This window comes from Populus euphratica, unplaced genomic scaffold (genome assembly GCF_000495115.2).
Source record: "Populus euphratica unplaced genomic scaffold, PopEup_1.0 scaffold38.1, whole genome shotgun sequence".
Taxonomy (NCBI): Eukaryota; Viridiplantae; Streptophyta; class Magnoliopsida; order Malpighiales; family Salicaceae; genus Populus; species Populus euphratica.
The window spans coordinates 296,846-317,054 of NW_011499911.1; the positions used below are offsets into that span (position 1 = coordinate 296,846).

The following is a 20,209-nucleotide window of genomic DNA, read 5'->3' on the forward strand; positions in this document are numbered from 1 at the left end:
TTCAATATCCTTAAAATAAAAAAATTAAAGGATAAGTCAAATAATTATTTTAATATCTTTTTCATGTTTCTTTTTTTATAGTCTATTTGTATTTGTATTAAGAGTAAATTATTATTTTAAAAAATAAAAAATAATAATAGAAAAGAAAAAATTATTGTTGTGCGATCAAAATTTCTCATCCTCTTTGCAGTCTAAAGCATAGAGGTGAAGCTATTAGAATAACACACGTTGCTTAAATCATGATATTTAAAATGATTAAATTTTTTTTTCTCCCTTGAATTTCTCTCTCCTCTTCTTAAAATTCATATCAGGTTAAAACAAAAATTATCCTCCTCTCTATTTTACCTTTTAATTATACTTATCTTTATTTTAATTGATCTTTATTTATTTTAAATTACTTTTTAGTTTTTTAATTATATCCATTTCCATCTGATTTTGTTTAGTTTTTATATTAAATAAAATATTCAATTTTTTTAATATTTTTTAATTCTTTTCTTGATTTTTTTTTTCTTTTTAATTTTTTCCGTCAACATTTTATTTCATTTACTTTTTTTTTTTTATCCAGTTATGATCATGTTCTTTTTTCATCTTTTTCTTAAATGTTTTTTCTTTCAATTTTTTTCATAAACATTTTATTTCATTTATTTCTTCTTCTTCTTTTTTTGATTTTGATCATGTTTTTTTTTCTTTCTTTTCTTAATTTGGTTTTGTTTTACTTTCAATTTGTCCATCAACATTTTATTTTATTTGTTTTTATTTAATTTTAGTCCTTATTCTTTTAATTTTTTATCATTTTCTTAATTTTTTTCTTTCAACATTTTCTTTCATTTGTTTTTTATTTAATTTTGATCCTCATTCTTTTAATTTCTTCTTTTATCCTTTTCATAATTTTTTTTTAATTTTATCCCTCAACATTTTATTTTATTTTTCATTCAATTTTAATCCTCATTCTTTCAATTTCTTTCTTTATCCTTTTCTTATTTTATTTTATTTTTTGATTAAGCCTATCATTATTTTCTTTCACTAATTTTTATATCATATTTCGTCATCATTGTTTTAATTACTATTTACTTTATTTTTTATTCTTTGATGGTTAAAATGTTTTTTGAAGATTGTTTTCTTTCTTTTTTGAGGGATCTCGATCTCCTAATCAAGGTTGTTGGTTTCAAAAATTAACCTGATTTAACTATAGATTTTTTTTTTAATTTTATCTTTTGATATTAGGCTATTAGACCTTGAACTTTTAATTTTTTTCTCCTTTCGTTCCTCTAAGGTTATCTTGAGTCGTGAGTTAGACAAATTAAATTAAGTTCTTTAGTTTTTTTTTTTTAATTTTATTCTTCGGTCTTGAGATTTCTTAATTTTTTATGCTTTTTATTTTTATAAAATTATCCCAAGTTATAAGTTCATTATGTTAATCCAAGGTGACTCAAATGTTTTTTTTAAGTTATTTATTTATTTATTTAACTTTGATCCTTTTTTCTAAGTTATTTTTTATAAAATATTTTTTTATTTTAATCTCATTTCATGAGTTATTAGTAAAGTAAATCCAAATTAACTTGAGTTTTTTTTCTTCCACATGTCTTTTTTTTAAATTGTTTTTTTAATTTTATCATTTGAAATTACCTTTCTTCAGCCTTGAATTTTTTTAATTTTTTTAATTTTTTTTGAATTATTTCAAATCATGAATTAATTAAGTTACCTTGAATTTGAATTTACTGGAGTTATTATCTTTAAATATCTTTTATTTTTTTATGTAAAAAAAATGATCGACCTCAAAATAATAATAAAAACTAATTCGTAAGTTTTGACGGAAAATTGAAAACCGTCAACTCATCCCAGGGGTCTCGTGTTAAATTTCTTGATATTGTTTTGGCCAGCCCCTTGGTATTCTTTAAAGCACCCAAATTGCAATAAAAAATAAGTTTTAACGGAAAATTGAGTTGCATTCTTCATGAAAAAAGAAGAAGAAGAATAATCTTCAGCAGGTGGATCTAATTTCTGTCTAAAAGCATAGGAAGTGAAAGCCGTCTTACTGGAGGTATGGCTTTCAATCTTTAGTTGATAGAAAGCTTGCTCCCCTTGTTTAATTCAGAAAATAAAAGAGACAATAATTATCCTGTGGATGTTGCATATATTTACATAAATTATTTTAAGGATGTTTCTTTATGTAATGGATCCAATAATTATTCAATTTCAAGTCTTCTGTCCTCTCCGATGATCACAGATTAAAAGGGTTTTTTATCTTCATAGATTTCCAGCTTAAACAAGGGAGTGTTGGTGTAGTAGGAAATGGACAACTCATTTCTCTTGAACATGTGGGAGTAGGCCAGAATGAGCATTCAAATGCCGAAAGAGAGACATCATTGCTAGCTTCTAACTCTACTGCCGCGGAGCCTAAAGCGCACACACTTGCTTCCAGTCAAACAAGCAAGTCTACAAATTCCAAACATGTTTCTTGGATGGGGAAGAGAAAAATAATGATCAAAGATGCGAAAGACAGGAATCCTCTAGTGGCCCTACATTATTTCATCTTCAGTGTCAAAAGAACTCCCCTGGCCATAATTTCGGCATCTGATGCAGGAAAGTCATTGACCACTAGCAAGTACTGTTTTGGCTAGATTACAAAGATCCATTATTGAAGACTTCAATCATCTGAGAAACATGAGTATCCTGTTACATGAGGACAGAAAAGGGTACAAGAAGCAAGGATAACAGATATTTGCTTACAATATTATTGAGATGATTATTTTTTATAATTACCATTGTCGTGAGGTCTTGAACTGGATGCAAGATCAAGCCCAGAGTCTGCATCCCTCGGTTCCCACTCACCAAAGAAATGGTGCAATGGCATCTGGGTTTCAGGTTCTTTCTCCAACTTGGTTGACCTTGTAGCTGATGACTTGATAATATCAGTGCCCAAAACAAAGCAATGGTGCCCTGGTTGTTGCTGCTCTTCTTTAGAAGTATTAGCAAAGCTTTGAAACTGTGACTGCGAGTAACCTTTGTAGGAACTCATTGTCAATTGATTGTATGAATCTTGTACCCCTCTTGCACTCCCTAAAGCATCTGGGAAGAAAGCTCTCTCGTCCACATACTCCCTTATTCCATGAGAATACCTTTGTAATTAATGTAACGAAAATTAAATTTAAACCATGAAACCAAAAGGAACCGAGATATATGAGCAACGGATTTGTTTTCATAACTTACACACACCTATACTCTTTATCAGCATGAGGAGAAGATCCACAGTCCAAAAACAGGTTATGAGTGGTGCTGTTTTGAGGTGAAAAACAAGAACCAGCTGGAGGACCAGAAGATGAAGAATGAGGATAAAGGAAGGTGCTGCGGCTAGAATCTTGATGGGCATAAATTTCAGATTCCATAGATGAAGGAAGGTTAGAGAAAGAATAGGAGGAACTGGAGGGCGAAACAGTGTTGTTATAGAGGTTTCTGTTGATTGATGTTAAGGGAATTGCTGCAGCCGCTGCTGTTGTAGTAGTTGATGCAAGTTCCACAGGCTTTCTTGAACGATTCCTGCCTCTGTGCATGTGCCGCTCACAGTACTTGGAGTCTGGGTATACTTCTTTTGAGCACCTCCATTTCTTTCCATCCGTTCTTCTGCACCTTCCTGGCTCTGGGTCTGCTTTTCTGCCAACACCCGCCTGAAAACAAACCCACCCAGCTGCAAAAACACACATTCCCAACTTTCTTCTGAACACCTTTTTTTATTATTAAAAGGAAAACAACATTCAAAGAAATAAGCACAGATCAGCTTACTAGGTTGATGAGGAAAGAGTCTTGATGCCAAAGAAGATTCCAAGCTTCTTTTGACAGAATAGAGGAGTTCCGGCGGGACAGGGACACCAGAGACCATGTATTTGTAAATGAGAGCTTGGTGTTCAAGCTCATGCCATTGAGTTGCAGTAAAAAGAAGGCTATTTCTGGCACTTGTTGTGTTCAACATATTTGAGTAGCAAGAGAAGCCTAAAAGAACCAATTAAAAGGATTAGCAAGTTGTCAATTATAGAGAGATTTCAGAGACAAAAGAAGGGTTTTTTTTTTTTTTTTTTGTTGCTGTAGTAGTTGTTCTAGTTGGGGCTGATAGTTTTGAAATGTATTATCCCATAGTCCATTGCTAACAGAATCTTCTTCTTTGCATGAATAAAAACTAATGGCTCTGATATATAATACTGCTGCAACGTCCTCCCTCCCTCTAGTACTTAATGAGTCTTCTCCTAATATGACTGCACCTCTGCTGCTGCTGCTACTGTTAACCTTGTCTCTGACATCACTGCATAAATCCATAAACAAATGTACAAACAAAGTATAAAAATCTGAAAACAATTAAATATTGAACAATTGGGTTAGCCCTACAAGACCTTTGGTTTTGACATGGAAATGAGTGCCTTGTCTATATATTATGTGAATCTGCAAATAATCCATTAATCTTTTCCATGTTGTTGTAAGACAACTAGACTCCATGCTTGTGTCACATATACACCTGTTGATTTGAATGTAAGAAGCCAAGGCCTGACTTTAGTCACCATTTCTTTTTTTTTTTTTTTTCAGTTTTCACACACAGACCTTGAAGATAGTGGATTAAGGGTCGAGTTCATACATGATTGTAAAAATTAGTTGCAAGACATAGAGTGTATATATATATACTAACCAGTTCACTTGAAAAATTATTTCTCGTATATATGAGCGCGTGATCGATTCTCCCATTTCAAGTTTTTGTTGATAAATTACATGTTTATGCACAAACCATTCATACTATAGTATCAGTCAGAACTATACAGTCTCTTCATAGCATTTCTCCCAATAAAAAGTCGAGCAATTCTGCAACTAGTTGACAGGTGAACCAAGAAATGTTTCATATCGTCAGCCATAAAATGAAATTATTTATTTGCGTTGCAACATGGAAGAGGCAACGGGCGGGGAAGATGCAATTCGATAAGCACAACAGTGAAGATGCCATAATAGTGCAATGGAGAAACTACTGGTTAGAGGGAGGTATAAACTTGTTTGGTAGCAGGTTGAAGAACCTTTTTCTTCCTCCGTTGGAAAATGGCAGCAAGTGGCAGGGAAGTGCACCTGACTATGAGGAAAGGAGGGGGAGGAGAGGTGGGGACAGTTTACACTTCTGCACAGTGCTTTTGCTCTGCCCCAAAACACATGCCTGCCCTCCATTACTGTGCCTCAACTAACTCAGCTTTTCTCATTCATTAACCCAAAGTTTCCAGAATTAGATTTTCTTGAATATATCTCTTTCCATATTAGCCACTCACCCCTCCTTCACAATGAACAGTGAAGAACCATTATTTGTGGGGTTGCCAGCAAGTAATTTGCAGTTTCACATATATAGGTCTCGTGCTCACCTGGGATATTTTCTTACCTGGAGCCAGGCCTTGACGATTCTGTCACATCCCTGAAAACAACAGTATTGTTTCTTGAAACTCCTTTCGCACCTCTATGATTACTGTATTATCATTTGAAAAGTCCCCATTATAATCTGGCTCCTCTTTGACCATCTTATTTTATATCATTGTTTCTTTCTTATATCATGCTGTTTTTTATGGGTGCCCATTCAGGCAAATAGTTAATTTATTGATTATTTTGTGAGATATCAATAGGATTTCTGATTTTTCTTAAAAAAAATTAAATTATTATTAGCCCATTTACTTACCACCAAGCAGAACAAGATCATACAAAATCCCTATTCACATCAAAACCAGGACAAAATGCACTACACACCAAACTTCAAAATCCATTTCTGCTAATTCTACCTAACCAAAAAAACCTCTTCCCTCACATTTCATTTCCAGCAAAAATGGCAATCTTAATTCGTCCTCTGAGAAAATCCTAATCAATCCTCCCAAAACCCTAACCCCCGAACAAAATCCCATCTCTCATCTTCTTTATAACAACAAAACAGATGAAACAAACCCTTTTTTTTTATCTGTTAAGCCCAAAACTCAGCAAGAAGAACTACATGTTAGAAATGCTGAAATCTGCTTTCAAAGATAACATTTATCAGGCTCATTCGTAAAGATGTCCAGTATAGCTTGACCATTCCCCTCCTAAACAAATACTTACTTTTCTTAATTTCTTCAACATATCTGTCTGAGTTTTTATACGTATATTTCTTATCTTTTTAGTTATTTTTTTATTTTAAAAATATTTTTAAAAAATAAATTTTATTTTATTTTTTCTTTATTTTAAATTTTATATATATATATATATATATATATTCATACTATTTTGACGTGATGATATTAAAAATAATTTTTAAAAATAAAAAAATTATTTTGATATATTTACAAATAAAAAATATTTTAAAAAATAATTACTATCTCACTCCCAAGCATCTTCTAAATGAGATTGAAAATTTGCTTCTTTTTTTTTTTTTAAATTAGTGGTGAAAAAAGTGCAAATTTAAAGTTTTTTAAAAAATAAAAAATTATTTTTTTAAAAAAAATAATGACTACGTTTTGACCGTGTTATGCTAGTTGAATGAGTCAATTCAAATTTTTAATTTGGTCAACTAGATTGTTTTTTAAAAAAACTAGTTTTAATATAAGATTACACAATAATCATGTTAAACTGAGATACCAAAACAATTGACATATGAACCCCTATCCAATAATTAACAAATTACAAAGGAGAAGTATAAGAAATAACATCACAAAGTTAATTATATTTTGATAAATTTAATTGTTATTTGTTTAAATAAAGATAAAAACATGTTACTCTAAACAAAACACTAGTTTTAATATAATGTAGAGCAATATATCTAAAAATTCCTAGTCAAATTTCAATATAATTTAACAATCGGACATAGAATTATTTTTAATGGTGTAAAACTAGACAATATGCATAATTATGTTAGAATTCAAATTTTCTTATTGAACATTTTTTTAGATCATATAATTTATCTGTGTCTTTAGGATAATTTGTCTTTGAATCACCAATATGTATAATAGATGTGTTTATAGGCCTCTTATTTAAGTCTTCCAAACTCTTTTCTTTCCAACACTTGCCTTCAATAATTTTGTATGAAAGTAACAATTTTTTTTTTTTTCATCCTTTCAACATAGTTACTCCTCCATCTCTAAAGCTTGTCATTCATAAATTAGTTCCTTTAACTAATCAAACTCTCTCTTTGTAAATAAACGACACAAATAAGAAAATAAGATAGAAAATAAGTAAGATATGGTATAAAAACACTATAGAATAGGAATCCTATCCTAAAATTTCAAATCTAAAACAATAGATAACCAACTAATTTTAATAAAATCAAACCTGAAAACTTTAATCTACCTTGTTATGTTATTCAAATGAATCAACCTCTATAAACTCGAATTGCGATCTAATTGTTTCTTTGTTTTTCTAATCTAAAAAATATACTAGACATAAATAAATAAATTGGCTATTTTTTTATCGAAAGACTCAATAACACAAACCGAAAAGTAGAAAGAGAAAAACTCGGACCATAAGTGTTTGGCACTAAGAAACTTGAGTTGAAAGCAAAGAAAGAGAAACTAAAATGTTTGAAATGAAATTAAAACAAAACACAAAGAAATAAATGATATAACCTAATTGTCAGAGGATAGCTCTAATACCAATTAATATGAATTAGAAACCCATAAGCAAGAATGATACAATTCTAAAAGTTAAAAATCAAATTTGATAAAAAGAGTGTGACATAACAATTACCTTAAACCGAGACAGAAATATTATTGGAATATGAACTCCCACTCAATGACTAATGCATAATGAACAAAAGGTATACGAAAGAATGACACAAAATCAAAACATGTTACTCCAAGCAAAATATCAATTTTATTCAATAATCCAAGACTGTAAAATAGATTTAAGTGCAAGCTCAATAATCATATTTATACTAGGTAAAAACATTCTAAATAATTCTAGATAAATAGTAAAAGAGTATTGATTTAAATAAAAAAAATTTAAATCAACTAGAAAAATAATGTAATCCCTGCATAGTAAATTTTAAACCTTATTGCAAGACTTTATCAATGTTATATTGATATGAAATTTTAACTCAATATAAAACAAGACTACATCTAGAAATTTCTAATAAAATTTCAGTCTGATCCAACGGTCGAATCAAATATTGTGCTTGTTAGTGTAAAATTATGCAATAGAAAAAATCAACACAAAACTAACTTTAATTCTTCTAAATAAATATGAAAATCTTTGTAATAGCTGGTATATTTAGTTTCTTTATAAAAAATGAAAGCTCCTATAACATTCTACCGTTAATAACACTAGCTCTTTGTTCCTTGTGTGACTACAATAAATAAATAAAAACTTTATAAGAAAAATATTTTGAAACATTAAAAAAAAATCATTGTTATACTCAAAAATTATGTTCCTATTCATTAAAGATCATTCCGGAACTAAACAAATTCAAAAAATAATTTGTTGAATATCATTGTATCATTAGTAAAAGAATTATTTTCAAATAAAAAATTCACAAATCAAAAGTACTTTTTATCCTATACTAGGATGTATTTTTAAACTTGGATTAATTTGAAATTTTAAATTAATATATCTAAAAACTCATTATAAAACTTCATTCCAATCCAATGATAAAATTAAAAATTATAATTCATAACGTAAAACTAGATAACAAAATATAATTATACTATAATATAATTTTTTTTTATTTAATCTAGGGCAGTATCGAATTCAGGCTCCAGATCACTGAATATCAAGTCCAAGTCAAGTTTCCTGGCCAATCTGGGGGAATACAGAGCCCCGAATGTTACCTAATTAATAAAGACGTCTTTGCCATCCAAAGGTTATACGATTACTTTGCTGTGAGTTTTAATTCCTTTTCATTTAATGACCGGAATATTTTGTACTGGTTTTTGCATAATTAAAATTTTTGGGTCCGAAAATCTTCTTTTTACAGTTTTTCGTTGGATCTCGAATCAGATCATAACCCCAGAAAAACTTACTGTTAACAAAGGGAAAGAAAGTGAATTACAGGTTTGCCGTTAATCTATTAGAACCCTAGGCAGGCTCCAAACTGGAATGACCTAAAACAATCCCCAAGGGCTAATATTTGTTTCGTAGGCACTTGAAGGGCGCTCATGGGTCACTTTGCAATTTGTATATCCAGAGATGTATTGTATAATATATTTTGATGAATTAATTGTCCAGACATAATGCCAGCTAATAAATAGATTGTCACTCAAAAAAGAAAAAAAATGTATCATTCAAAGTACTCGAGGAGAGGAGCAATCATGAAGAGGGATGATCTACAGTGGGTTTTTTTCTTTTTTATGTATATTCATGTATTGTTAATTATTTATTTAGAAAATAATTTATATATTTATATTTTATTCATTGGATTTCGGTATTCATATAAACATTTATTATTTATTATTCAACAAAAACTAAAATAGTATTAAATATATTTGAAGTGTGTATATATATTTAAAATAATAAAATTATATATATATACATATATTTGAATTGGATTTGATAATATATTTGTATTTTATTTATTATCTCTAAATAATAAACTACCCAAAAAAATAATTCTAGTGCCCTCCAAATCTAAATATTTGAAGTAAATGCAATAAAAGTGACCAAGTCAAATATTTAGGTAGAGGTGCATAAGAGTATGATAATTATTGTTTTTTAATAACTTAAAATAATTTAAAAACATAAAAATATTTTTTTTTTCAAAAACTCTAAAACGCAAAAACAAGGAATTAGCATGAAGGTTCCTGGAAGTTCCGGTGCAGTTCTATGCACGTGCGCCACCGGCATGCGAGTCAGCAAACGACGACATGTGGTTTGTCCGGGCCTCCAAGACCTTGATTTTGCTTATCTCTGAGTTGACGTGCTCTTTGGGCTAGGTATTGTAGGTTGTATCTGTTCTTTGTATTGGACCTGTACAGCCCCTTTTTCTCAATGGAACCACCTTTCCTTTGTTAATAAAAACAAAGAGGAAAAAAAGAAGACAGAAGAATGAAGACCGAAGAGAACTTGCCGGAAACTAATCACGATGCATTTCTTTAACTCGCTCTCCTTCTTTCTTTTTGGTGCAAGACATTGGTATATTAAATTGTTAATAGATGTGCAGACTAGCAGCGCTGCTGCAGGCTGATATTGGCAGCTCCTACCATGAACACCCTCAATTTCCCTGTCGAATGCGTCATCTACAGACAGTAATTCTTAAAATTAAGAATAATTTTCAATCTCATATTAACTATACGTAATTGTACTCTATATCCTAGCAATGTAAATTCACCATGAAGATGGTAGATCAGAAGCTCATTTTACCTATACTGAGTTCTGTCTTCCACTTTCCTAGGTGGATAGAAGACTTAGCAGGAGGGGATTTCTTCTAGCCACTCAGTATTTCATTGGCTACCATTCAATTGATACCATATGGGATTATAGCTGTCATATTGTCTTGTTAGAATCCTCTCTTTTCCTTCCCATGTGATGCTGCTGGACCACAAAATTGGATGATTTCCTAATCATATCTTCCTTTCTACCAATGCACTTCTGTCAGAAGCTGGATTTTTTTGGCAAATCAGCAAGGGGGATTCTCAACTCCAAACTAACTATAATCTACCAAAGAATGGCTGTATCATAACGCTATACATATATAATTGAAGTGTAATAATAATGGCTGTATCATAGTATAAATTTAGCTTGACAAATGCTATTGATTTTTAGCAATTCATGTAATGCATGTCTTTTTGCTGAGAGTATGATCTCTATCAAGTTCTGCCAAATGCTTCATTACTCATGCCTGACATTGTTTGAATAGCCACTTGAGAACAAAAAGATTGCTCCTTTTAAATTTATTTGAAGACTGTTATTAACAAAAAGAGGCTCCTTGTTGTTTTGCGTAATCACGAGAGGGAGAATCGGAGGACAAGAGTTGTGGTTTATAGTGCTCATCCAATTTCCAATTTTCCACCATACCCCAATTGCCAGTTGTGTACAAGTTCTATATAAACCAAACAAAACTTATCAAGAAGACACACTCAAAACCCAGCAACCAATAGAATCCCGATGAAAATGCTTCACTTTGCCGTTCTCTTTGCTCTCCTGTTTTCTTCCTCCTCTCATGCAGCTGATTTCTGTGTTGCAAAACTCAAGGGTGCAGGAACACCTGCGGGGTACGCCTGCAGAATGCCCTCGAATGTCACAGTCGATGATTTTGTGTTTACTGGCCTTGGCGTTGCTGGTAACACTACCAATATCATCAGTGCTGCTGTCACCCCAGCTTTTGTACAGCAATTTCCTGGTGTAAATGGGCTCGGTCTATCCATCGCTCGACTAGACCTAGCACCAGCTGGTGTGATCCCGATGCACACTCACCCGGGTGCATCCGAAATCTTATTCGTGGTGCAAGGTAAGATCACCGCTGGATTCATTTCCAGCTCGGCCAACACTGTTTACGTGAAGACCCTTAAGAAGGGTGATGTCATGGTGTTTCCACGAGGGTTGCTTCACTTTCAAATCAATGCTGCTGGGATAAATTCAATCGCTGTTGTTAGCTTTAGTGACCCAGATCCTGGCCTCCAAATCACTGATTTTGCGTTCTTTGCCAACGACTTGTCCTCAGAACTGCTGGAGAAATCAACTTTTCTTGATGATGCTCAAGTTAAAAAGCTCAAGAAAGTTCTTGGTGGAACTGGCTAGGATTGCTAATGTTGTTTCTTGCTAAGAATCCATTTCTTCATGTGTTTTGATTAGACTTATGTGGGTTGTGTTCTCATCAATTGTTTTCCCATCAGTTTTATGGATTTTTGTTATGATCTCGAGTGTAAAAGCTCCAATGTATTGTTTCTGGTCGCCAAATTTAGAGCACAAGAATCTAGTTTCAGTTTCACATAAATAGTACAATCAACACATGTTCCTTCCAAAGAACAAAAAGAAAATAATGCTGCAGGTTTCTACATATTTTTAGGTTCTTCAGGAAATGAAAAAAATTTCCAAAAGGAAGCATGGTGGAAGAAGGTAAGAAAAGACAACTCTTATTTATACTACATTATTCTGTCGGGAGAGGAAGCCCATGAGACCTGCAATTAGATTATCATACTCTCTACACATATAATCCAAGACTCATAGAATAACCACATCATTAACATATATAGACTTCAAAACCAATTCCAATACTTTCCCTTAATTTTGAAAATCTTTTGATCCTTGAGTTTTGAACATATATTGGAGGATCATATTACAATATATCACCTTTCTCATCTTATATATATGATGAAAACTTTTATTTCTTCTTTTATTTCTTTTAGAACAATAATCAATTACTGCCACTATTTTCTAGTTCTTCCATCTTTGTTTCGAGAAACTCTATCTTATATCTCAGTCTTAATCACTCTTTTCCATCATGACTAGCTAATGACATCTTATTACAATCTCTTCAGTATGTTTTTCTTCAATAATTGCATATGTTTTAACATGACGCTGCATTTTTTTTCTTTTATGACTATTATCACATGTCTCTTGCTAGATTATCAAACATCTTGTTTTTCAAGTGGTCATTTTGTTTAGATCCATTCTTTATTAGTTTGCCATTGTCCTTTTCTTATCATGACTCCTTGGTCATTTTTTATCTTATTCGATAGGAAGACCTCCCTTTTGTGTGATTTATTTTATACCACACCTTATCTTGTCTAAGGATTTGTTTGCTTGCATTTAGCATCTCTTTGCTTCTTCTATCATTTTTTTAATACAAGGTCTCAGTTATCTTGTAAAGCTAGGTCATCTTGTATCTCTACTCTTTTTTATTATTATTAGATGACACATGATCATCCATTTAACCTTAGAATTTTTCTCTTACTAAACACATGCTCTAATCCCTCAAAATCCCTACTAGATCAAAGTAGCTTTAATATCATATTAGAAAAAAAACTAGAGAAAAGAGAAATTATAAAAGAAAACATGGTGGAAAAACCTCTTTCGTATCATATTACTCTTACAAGAGAGAACTTGAACTTGAACTTATATATATATATAACCATATCATTAATAATACATTGCACACATAAATTCCTTTGATATGGACTGTAAAATTGATTCTATCAACTAACAAGGCTCTTCAGGAAATGAAAATTTTCAAAAGACAACTGGGATTCATGTATTTTTATGGGAGATAATGCCACCAGGGAGAGGCCACTATTCCCTGGACAGTGATAAGCTTATCCATTCTATTTATGGCATGAAAATGATATGCACGTGAACAAGAAGCATGCTATAAGATATGTAAATTGTTGAGCTTGAGGAGTGATTGTGATTTGGGCCGGGGGGGCAATGGGCTAGCTTTTATAAAGCACTGATTGTTAATTCAATGAATCTCATGAACAAAATACTCGTAAGGCTTCTATCTAAAACAAATTGGAGAAGATTACTTAACATTGTGGATATATTTACAAATTATATAAATAAGAAATTTTTTTTAAAGAAGCTAAGACAGTCAAACATATAATTGTATATAAAACCATAACTTTAAATTCAACTGTTAAATTAAACTTAAATTTTATTAAATGATTTTATAACCCCATTGCTATAAGAGGGGTCAATTCTTTATAAATAGTCAAGATCTAAAAAGCCATTAAATTAGACCTAAAAGATTATTATTATTTTTCTATTTTAATTATTTTCCTAGTTAACTTTATATTTTAATTACTTTTAATACTTTTTTTTCAGTTTAGTTTTAACCCTTATATAAATATAAATAATTAATAACTAATTTTTTTTGTCTCATTATTGAATTTCAGAATTTTTAGAAAATGTTTGAGTTTTCTCTACCTATTTCTCTATAATTTAGTGTTGTCAGCTTAAGGTTGAAAATTTATTTTTATTTTCATTATAATTTACTCAAAGTAAATAACAAACAACTAAAATGAAAGGCAAAAACATTATGGTCATAGACTAGGTTTACTATTCATCGCTATAATGTAAAAATATTTTTTTCTTTTCTAGAAAAAAAATCAATGAACTTGTATTTAGAGGTAAGATGGTCTTTTGCATATGGTTCGTTAATCATTATAAAATTAATTGATGACAACTAATTCTTTTCACTATTTTTAGCACAGTGTAATTATTGAATTATCTTTTAAAAAAAAAAATTATTAAGCTGCCATCAAGGTTATTTTTGTTTTTTATTTTTATTTGCACAGTAAAATGATAATTATACTCTTGAAAAACAAAAAAGAATAAACCATCAACCATGAACTATTTTTTCCCTTTAACTTTTTTTTTGGTTTGTTATATTTACGTTTGTAAAGAGGCAATCTTATCTTTTAATAAATAAAAAATATAAAAAAATTGTTAATGCATGTATAACACGAGTTAGGGACTCTCCTGCCTTTAGTTTGCGTGTCTAGAGTCTTTCAATGGTTAATGACAATCTTTCTTAATATGGTTAGGTTTATCTTGGTGGTCCCCTCCTTTTTACAGCAGCGTGTGTGTTGTCTTGAGCTTTGGTTTGACATCAATGGACTGTTTTTTTTTTTTTCCTCTCCACCTCGCTTTCCTCACGTGGCACTTGAAAATTTTAAACCAATTCTTCAATTTGGTTTTTTTTTAATTTAATTTTTATTTTTTTAATTCAAAATGGTTTATAGGATTATAATTTTTTTGAATTTCATCATCTTTTAATTTTTTTATTTATAAAAATTTGGTTCTTATTCTTTTGATTTTTATTAATTTGTTTTAGATAATTTTTTAAATTAAAGGTTTTTTTTTACAATCTCATCCTCCTTTAATTAAATCTCTTATGTGATTTAACCCTCATTATTTTCTTGCAATTCTATTTGTTTTGGAATATTTTTTTAATTTAATTTTTTTGATGATTTAATCTTTTAATATTAAATTGGTTGGAAATTAAGCTTCCTAATTAAACCAAGATCTAGGATTTTATGGTTGAGAGTTTGGGGAATTAACCCAAGTTTAGGAGATTTACATGAATTTACTTCTTCTTTTTTTCAAGCTAATTTTTTTTCAGTTTCATCATGTAATATTTATTTATTCTTCATTTTAATCCTCTAATTTGTATCAGTCGTATTTTGTTCTCAATATTTTAATTGCTATAAGTTTTGTTTTGGATGATTTCTATAATTAACTTTTTTTTTACAATGTCATCCTTCAAAATATTTTCCATGTGCTTTGATCCTTCTTTTTTTTATACAATTCATTTTTGCTTTGATAATTTTTATTTAATTTATAATTTTTTTATGATTTCATCTTCCAATATTAAATTGTTTGAAAATTGAATTTTTTTATCGATCCCAGGTCTAGAATTTTATAGATTATGAGTTTAAATAATTAATTTTATTTAGAAGATTCACCCGTGTTTCCTTGTTTTTTTTAAGTAATATTTTTTTTTAGTTTCATTCTTCAATAATTATTTATTTATTTCTTAAATTTTATCTCAACTCTTTAATCGAACCTAAGGTTAGTTAAGACCTCGTTAACATATAGCTGAGAGAAAAATAAAATCACTATTTAAATACAACAACCAATTTACTCAACAAGCCACATCAACTTTTATTTATTAACACATATGATCGTTGATTAATTTTATTCAATGCATTGAGTAAGTTTTTAATCATCATTTGAAATATGTTATCACATGTTAAAAAAATAGTGATGCTTATAATTTTTTAATGCAATCTTGATTTAACCCACAACAACAGACTTAGTCTCATCTAAAGCATGCTATTAATCAATGATCGAAATATTTTTTTTATTTTCATTTACTTGCTCTCAATCACTCCATCATTTAATTAACCCACTTTTGGTTACTGTGTATAGAACTATTTATTCATTTTTTTTATTTGTAATTGCATTGGTTTTTAGTTCAGTAATTATTTTATTGCCCGTGCACTAGTGCGAGTCAAATTAAAAAAAAAAATAGATGTTTAAAAAAATATGGATAATAAATAATTATTTTTAATTTTAATTTAGAATATTCATTGTGATTTATATTTGATAATTTATTTTGTTAGAGATTGTGATAACATTACACAAAAGAAAAAAAATCATTAATGATGTCAAGTTTCCAATCAATCTAATATTAAATAATAAAATAAAAAATAAATTTTTAAAAATTATGATGATATTAATTAAACAACCAAATTATCTCCGGGCCAATTGATCAAGCCAAAAAAAACCAATGTAATATTATAAATAAAACCGTGAAGCCAAGCATTAAAACTATGATTTTAAGAGCAATAGAAGAATTGAATTTTTTAAATTTTTTTTAAAAAAAACCCTAGACCCAAACTAAGTGTTGTTTTGCCTTTAATGATATTAAAATAATTTAACCTTGCAAGTAAGTTGCAAAAAGACACTAGTAAAGTCGACCAATAAAAAAAATTGTTAATCCATAATAATTGAAGGTTTTTAGGACAAAGTGATTGACTTAGCATTTCAATCCGTAATAATTGATTCAAACAAAACCTCAAAACCTATATTAGTTTTTCTAATCCACAATCCTTAAAGAAAAAACATTAATTCAATTAAAAAGGTTAATTTTTTTAATATTGAATAAAAAAATAAAAAAAATCTCAAAATAAAAAAAATTACCAAATTAAGAAAAACAAATAGCAATGGAAAGAAATTGCATCAAATTTGAAATAAGAAAAAATAAAGGAGATTGAAATAAAAAAAATAAAATAAAAAAATAATGAAAGAAGAAAAACAATAAAAAAAATGGAGAACAAATATAACATTGTTAACATTTAGATGAGGTTGAGATTGAAAATAAAATTCAATTTTAGAAATTAATTAAAATAAAACAAATAAAAATTAAAAAAAAAAAGATTAAAGCAAAGCTTAGAAACTTCAAGGGTTGATATAAAAACTTGAACCGTGACACTACTTAAAAATAATCATTAATGATTATAAATACTTCTATTTAAGTAAATAAGAGTATATTTGATAATATGGTAGTGATTGCTTTTCAAATAATTTTTCGTGTGAAAATATATGTTAATAATGTTTTTTTATTTTTAAAAAATTATTTTTAACATCGGCATATCAAAACAATCTAAAACATATAAACTATATTAAATTTTAATAAAAAAAATTAAAATTTTTAAAAATATAAGTTGAACCGTATTCCCAGACGGTTACTAAAATTTACAAAAGAAACAGCGAAGGTAATGTCCAATGCAGAATTAACATAGCAGAAAACAAAAATCCTGAGCTCTATGCTGATGATTATCTTATGCAGCACTGTTAAACTTAAATTCTTAACAATTAATATTCTATGAGTAGGATGATGGGGTACACACATGATGATGAACTCCAAAATCTTTGAAGATTTGTTCTCATCGCTACCTTTTAACTATGTTTATAGCCATGAACTAGAAATTGGCTGCACAGTTTTCGAGCATTCTTGATTAGTGCAACTCATAAAGAGCATGGTTCTGGAACGTCATATTTTTACAGAGATGCAAATTAATCACAAGGAAGTCCCACATCCGAATTATGTAAATTCTGAATGTATTCTTGTGTGATTGATTGTGCTAATCTTTTATATTTCTCTGTTCGTGAACTGCTTCAAGATTTTGCAGTTGTTTCCACAGTATTTTTCTTAGCTGCCTCGCAGATTTAATGTCAAAAAACGAAAAGAAAAGGTAAGAAGGAAGGACCTGGTTACAGACAGCAGGGGTAAGATGCTATTTTTACCTGAAAACAGCAATGGAAGAGTCAAACTGAGAATTGAATTGGTTGAGGTTGATTCTACTTTGGGCTTAAGTCTACAGCAAGATTGCTCTCAACAAATTCGCAGCAACAGTGGGTTATCCGTATTTGGTAGCATAGAACTAGAAATTTGGTTGTAGTAGATGGGTCTTTTTCAAACCAGCGACAAAACCAAGCCTAAAATGGTACAAAACAGAACCAAACATAAAGTCGAGATTTTAAACTAGCGAAGACAGAGTTTGCCGTCTCTTAAGGACCCAAAGAGTCAACACCAATCACAATTCCCCAAGCTCCTTCTCCAAATTCATTGGTGCATAGATCTCAACAACCATGACAAGGCAAGAGAATAAGTTAATAACAAAAACAAAACAAGAGTTTACGTTCTCCGATCTCTGTCTCCTGTAGGCTGTAGCCTTAAATAAAACATCACATCCTCCAAATGAACAGCGCACCAAACAGTAATAGTTTATGCTCCCTACCGTCTCCTTCCGAAAAATAGTGCTATCGCATGGCATTATTTTAAGCACATTGTTGAAGAAATCAAGTCTACGAGCTCTGTCCTCTCCAACATACACCTTTTCCGTTGTGTGTCGAGCAGAAAATGACCATTGAAGGATCAGAGCCAAACCAGGCATCAGATCACATATTGGATTGGCTAGAGGATTCAGTGTCATTCCTTCCATCTTTCTTGGATGATCCTTACAACGCAGCCGATATCAATCCCTATCAATGGTGGGAGCAAGCAGAAGAGATTTGCCAGGATCTAGCCAACACCAACACCAGTCTCAGCAGCAGCACAACCACAAGCACCACCACAAATATCAATACAACTAGCCTAATATCACCGAATAATCCCACCATATCTAATCATCCACCAACGTCCACTTCAAACAAGAAACGGAAAGATCCTGAAGACCCAGTTCCCAAAACATCCCAGAATCATAATCAGAGAAGGAATCTGAATCATCGGGTAAACAAGGAAGAGCAAGATGGTGAAGCAGTAGTTGGAGAAGTGGTGGCAGTGAAAAAATCAAATGGAAACAAGAACAGGACCAACAAGAGCACAGATAATAACTCAAATAACGGTAACAAGAAGGAAGGAAGATGGGCAGAACAGTTACTTAACCCCTGTGCAGCTGCTATTACTATTGGAAACTTGTCACGCGTGCAACACCTTCTCTATGTGCTCCATGAGCTAGCCTCCCCAACTGGCGATGCTAACCACCGGCTAGCAGCTCATGGTCTTCGAGCGCTCACACATCACCTATCATCCTCGTCAACTTTGTCCTCGGCATCCATAGGAACCGTTACTTTCGCTTCAACTGAGCCAAAGTTCTTTCAAAAAGCTTTACTCAAATTCTACGAGGTGAGTCCTTGGTTTGCCTTCCCTAATAACATTGCAAATGCCTCTATCCTTCAAGTTCTTGGACAAGAACAAGATCCCACGCGAATCCTTCATATTCTTGATATTGGGGTCTCCCATGGTGTGCAGTGGCCTACACTTCTTGAAGCCTTGACTCGCCGGCCTGGAGGACCTCCTCCTCTAGTACGCATCACAGTCATCACTGCCACCACTGAAAATGATCAAAGCACTGAGCCCCCCTTTTCAATAGGTCCGCCAGGAGACAATTTTCCCTCAAGACTACTTGGTTTTGCTAAGTTCATGAACATCAATTTGGAAATCAAGCGACTTGATGGCTACCCATTACAAAAACTTAGTGAAAGCATAATAGACGCCAAACCTGAAGAAGCCTTAATAGTTTGTGCGCAATTCAGACTCCATCATTTAAACCACAACACACCAGATGAAAGAACTGAGTTCTTGAGAGTTCTGAGAAGGTTGGAGCCCAAAGGCGTGATACTCAGCGAAAACAATATGGATTGTAGCTGCAACAGTTGTGGGGATTTTGCAACAGGATTCTCACGGAGAGTAGAGTATTTATGGAGGTTTTTGGACTCAACAAGTTCAGCTTTCAAAGGGCGAGAGAGTGAAGAAAGACGGATGATGGAAGGAGAGGGGTCAAAGGCCTTAACAAATCGTGGAGAAATGAATGAAGGGATAGATAAATGGTGCGAGAGGATGAAAGGGGTGGGATTTGTAGGCGAGATGTTTAGAGAAGATGCCATTGACGGAGCTCGTGCATTGTTGAGGAAGTATGACAGTAACTGGGAGATGAGAACGGAAGGGAAAGATGGGTGCGTGGGGCTATGGTGGAAAGGACAACCTGTTTCTTTTTGTTCATTATGGAAATTGGATATGAAAGGACGTGAAAGTTAGAAACATTACAAGTACTTTTGCTCGTCTTCTTCATATAAATGTTCCCTTTTTTTTTCATTATGTAAATTTAACGAATATAATAAAACTATATGTCAGAGGCTGGTGGTGCAGTCCTTTGTTTTTGTGTTACATAAGTGCAGCTAAAAGCCTGAAACCATTTGCTTCTTCTGGGCAAACCAACGCCAACTTAACCAGTACGCA

The 20,209-nt window shown here is 31.2% G+C and overlaps 3 protein-coding genes across 3 annotated transcripts; 2 read left to right on the forward strand and 1 right to left on the reverse strand.

Moving 5' to 3' along the window:
- Positions 1-2,355: 2,355 nt before the first annotated feature.
- Positions 2,356-4,244, reverse strand: LOC105133952 (growth-regulating factor 5-like). The gene is made up of 4 exons (XM_011038127.1): positions 3,781-4,244; positions 3,217-3,685; positions 2,764-3,119; positions 2,356-2,655 (listed from the first exon to the last, which is right to left on the reverse strand). Exons 1-4 carry the CDS (start codon positions 3,965-3,967, stop codon positions 2,648-2,650), a joined length of 1,020 nt encoding a protein of 339 aa, XP_011036429.1. The 5' UTR covers positions 3,968-4,244; the 3' UTR covers positions 2,356-2,647.
- Positions 4,245-10,899: 6,655 nt separating this feature from the next.
- On the forward strand, positions 10,900-11,899 carry LOC105133953 (auxin-binding protein ABP19a-like). Its single transcript, XM_011038128.1, has one exon. It carries the CDS (start codon positions 11,071-11,073, stop codon positions 11,701-11,703), a length of 633 nt encoding a protein of 210 aa, XP_011036430.1. The 5' UTR covers positions 10,900-11,070; the 3' UTR covers positions 11,704-11,899.
- A 6,381-nt stretch (positions 11,900-18,280) lies between these two features.
- On the forward strand, positions 18,281-20,132 carry LOC105133954 (nodulation-signaling pathway 1 protein-like). Its single transcript, XM_011038129.1, has one exon. It carries the CDS (start codon positions 18,332-18,334, stop codon positions 20,006-20,008), a length of 1,677 nt encoding a protein of 558 aa, XP_011036431.1. The 5' UTR covers positions 18,281-18,331; the 3' UTR covers positions 20,009-20,132.
- Positions 20,133-20,209: the final 77 nt, after the last annotated feature.

What these genes read in the sequence shown, in the direction of transcription:
- LOC105133953 (XM_011038128.1), top strand. Translation starts at nt 11,071, where the DNA reads ATGAAAATGCTTCACTTTGCCGTTCTCTTTGCTCTCCTGTTTTCTTCC.
- LOC105133954 (XM_011038129.1), top strand. Translation starts at nt 18,332, where the DNA reads ATGACCATTGAAGGATCAGAGCCAAACCAGGCATCAGATCACATATTG.
- LOC105133952 (XM_011038127.1), bottom strand. Translation starts at nt 3,967, where the DNA reads ATGTTGAACACAACAAGTGCCAGAAATAGCCTTCTTTTTACTGCAACT. An exon ending in ACTCTTTCCTCATCAACCTA is followed by an intron (nt 3,686 to 3,780) that starts GTAAGCTGATCT and finishes GTGTTTTTGCAG; the next exon opens with CTGGGTGGGTTTGTTTTCAG. An exon ending in CATGCTGATAAAGAGTATAG is followed by an intron (nt 3,120 to 3,216) that starts GTGTGTGTAAGT and finishes TTAATTACAAAG; the next exon opens with GTATTCTCATGGAATAAGGG.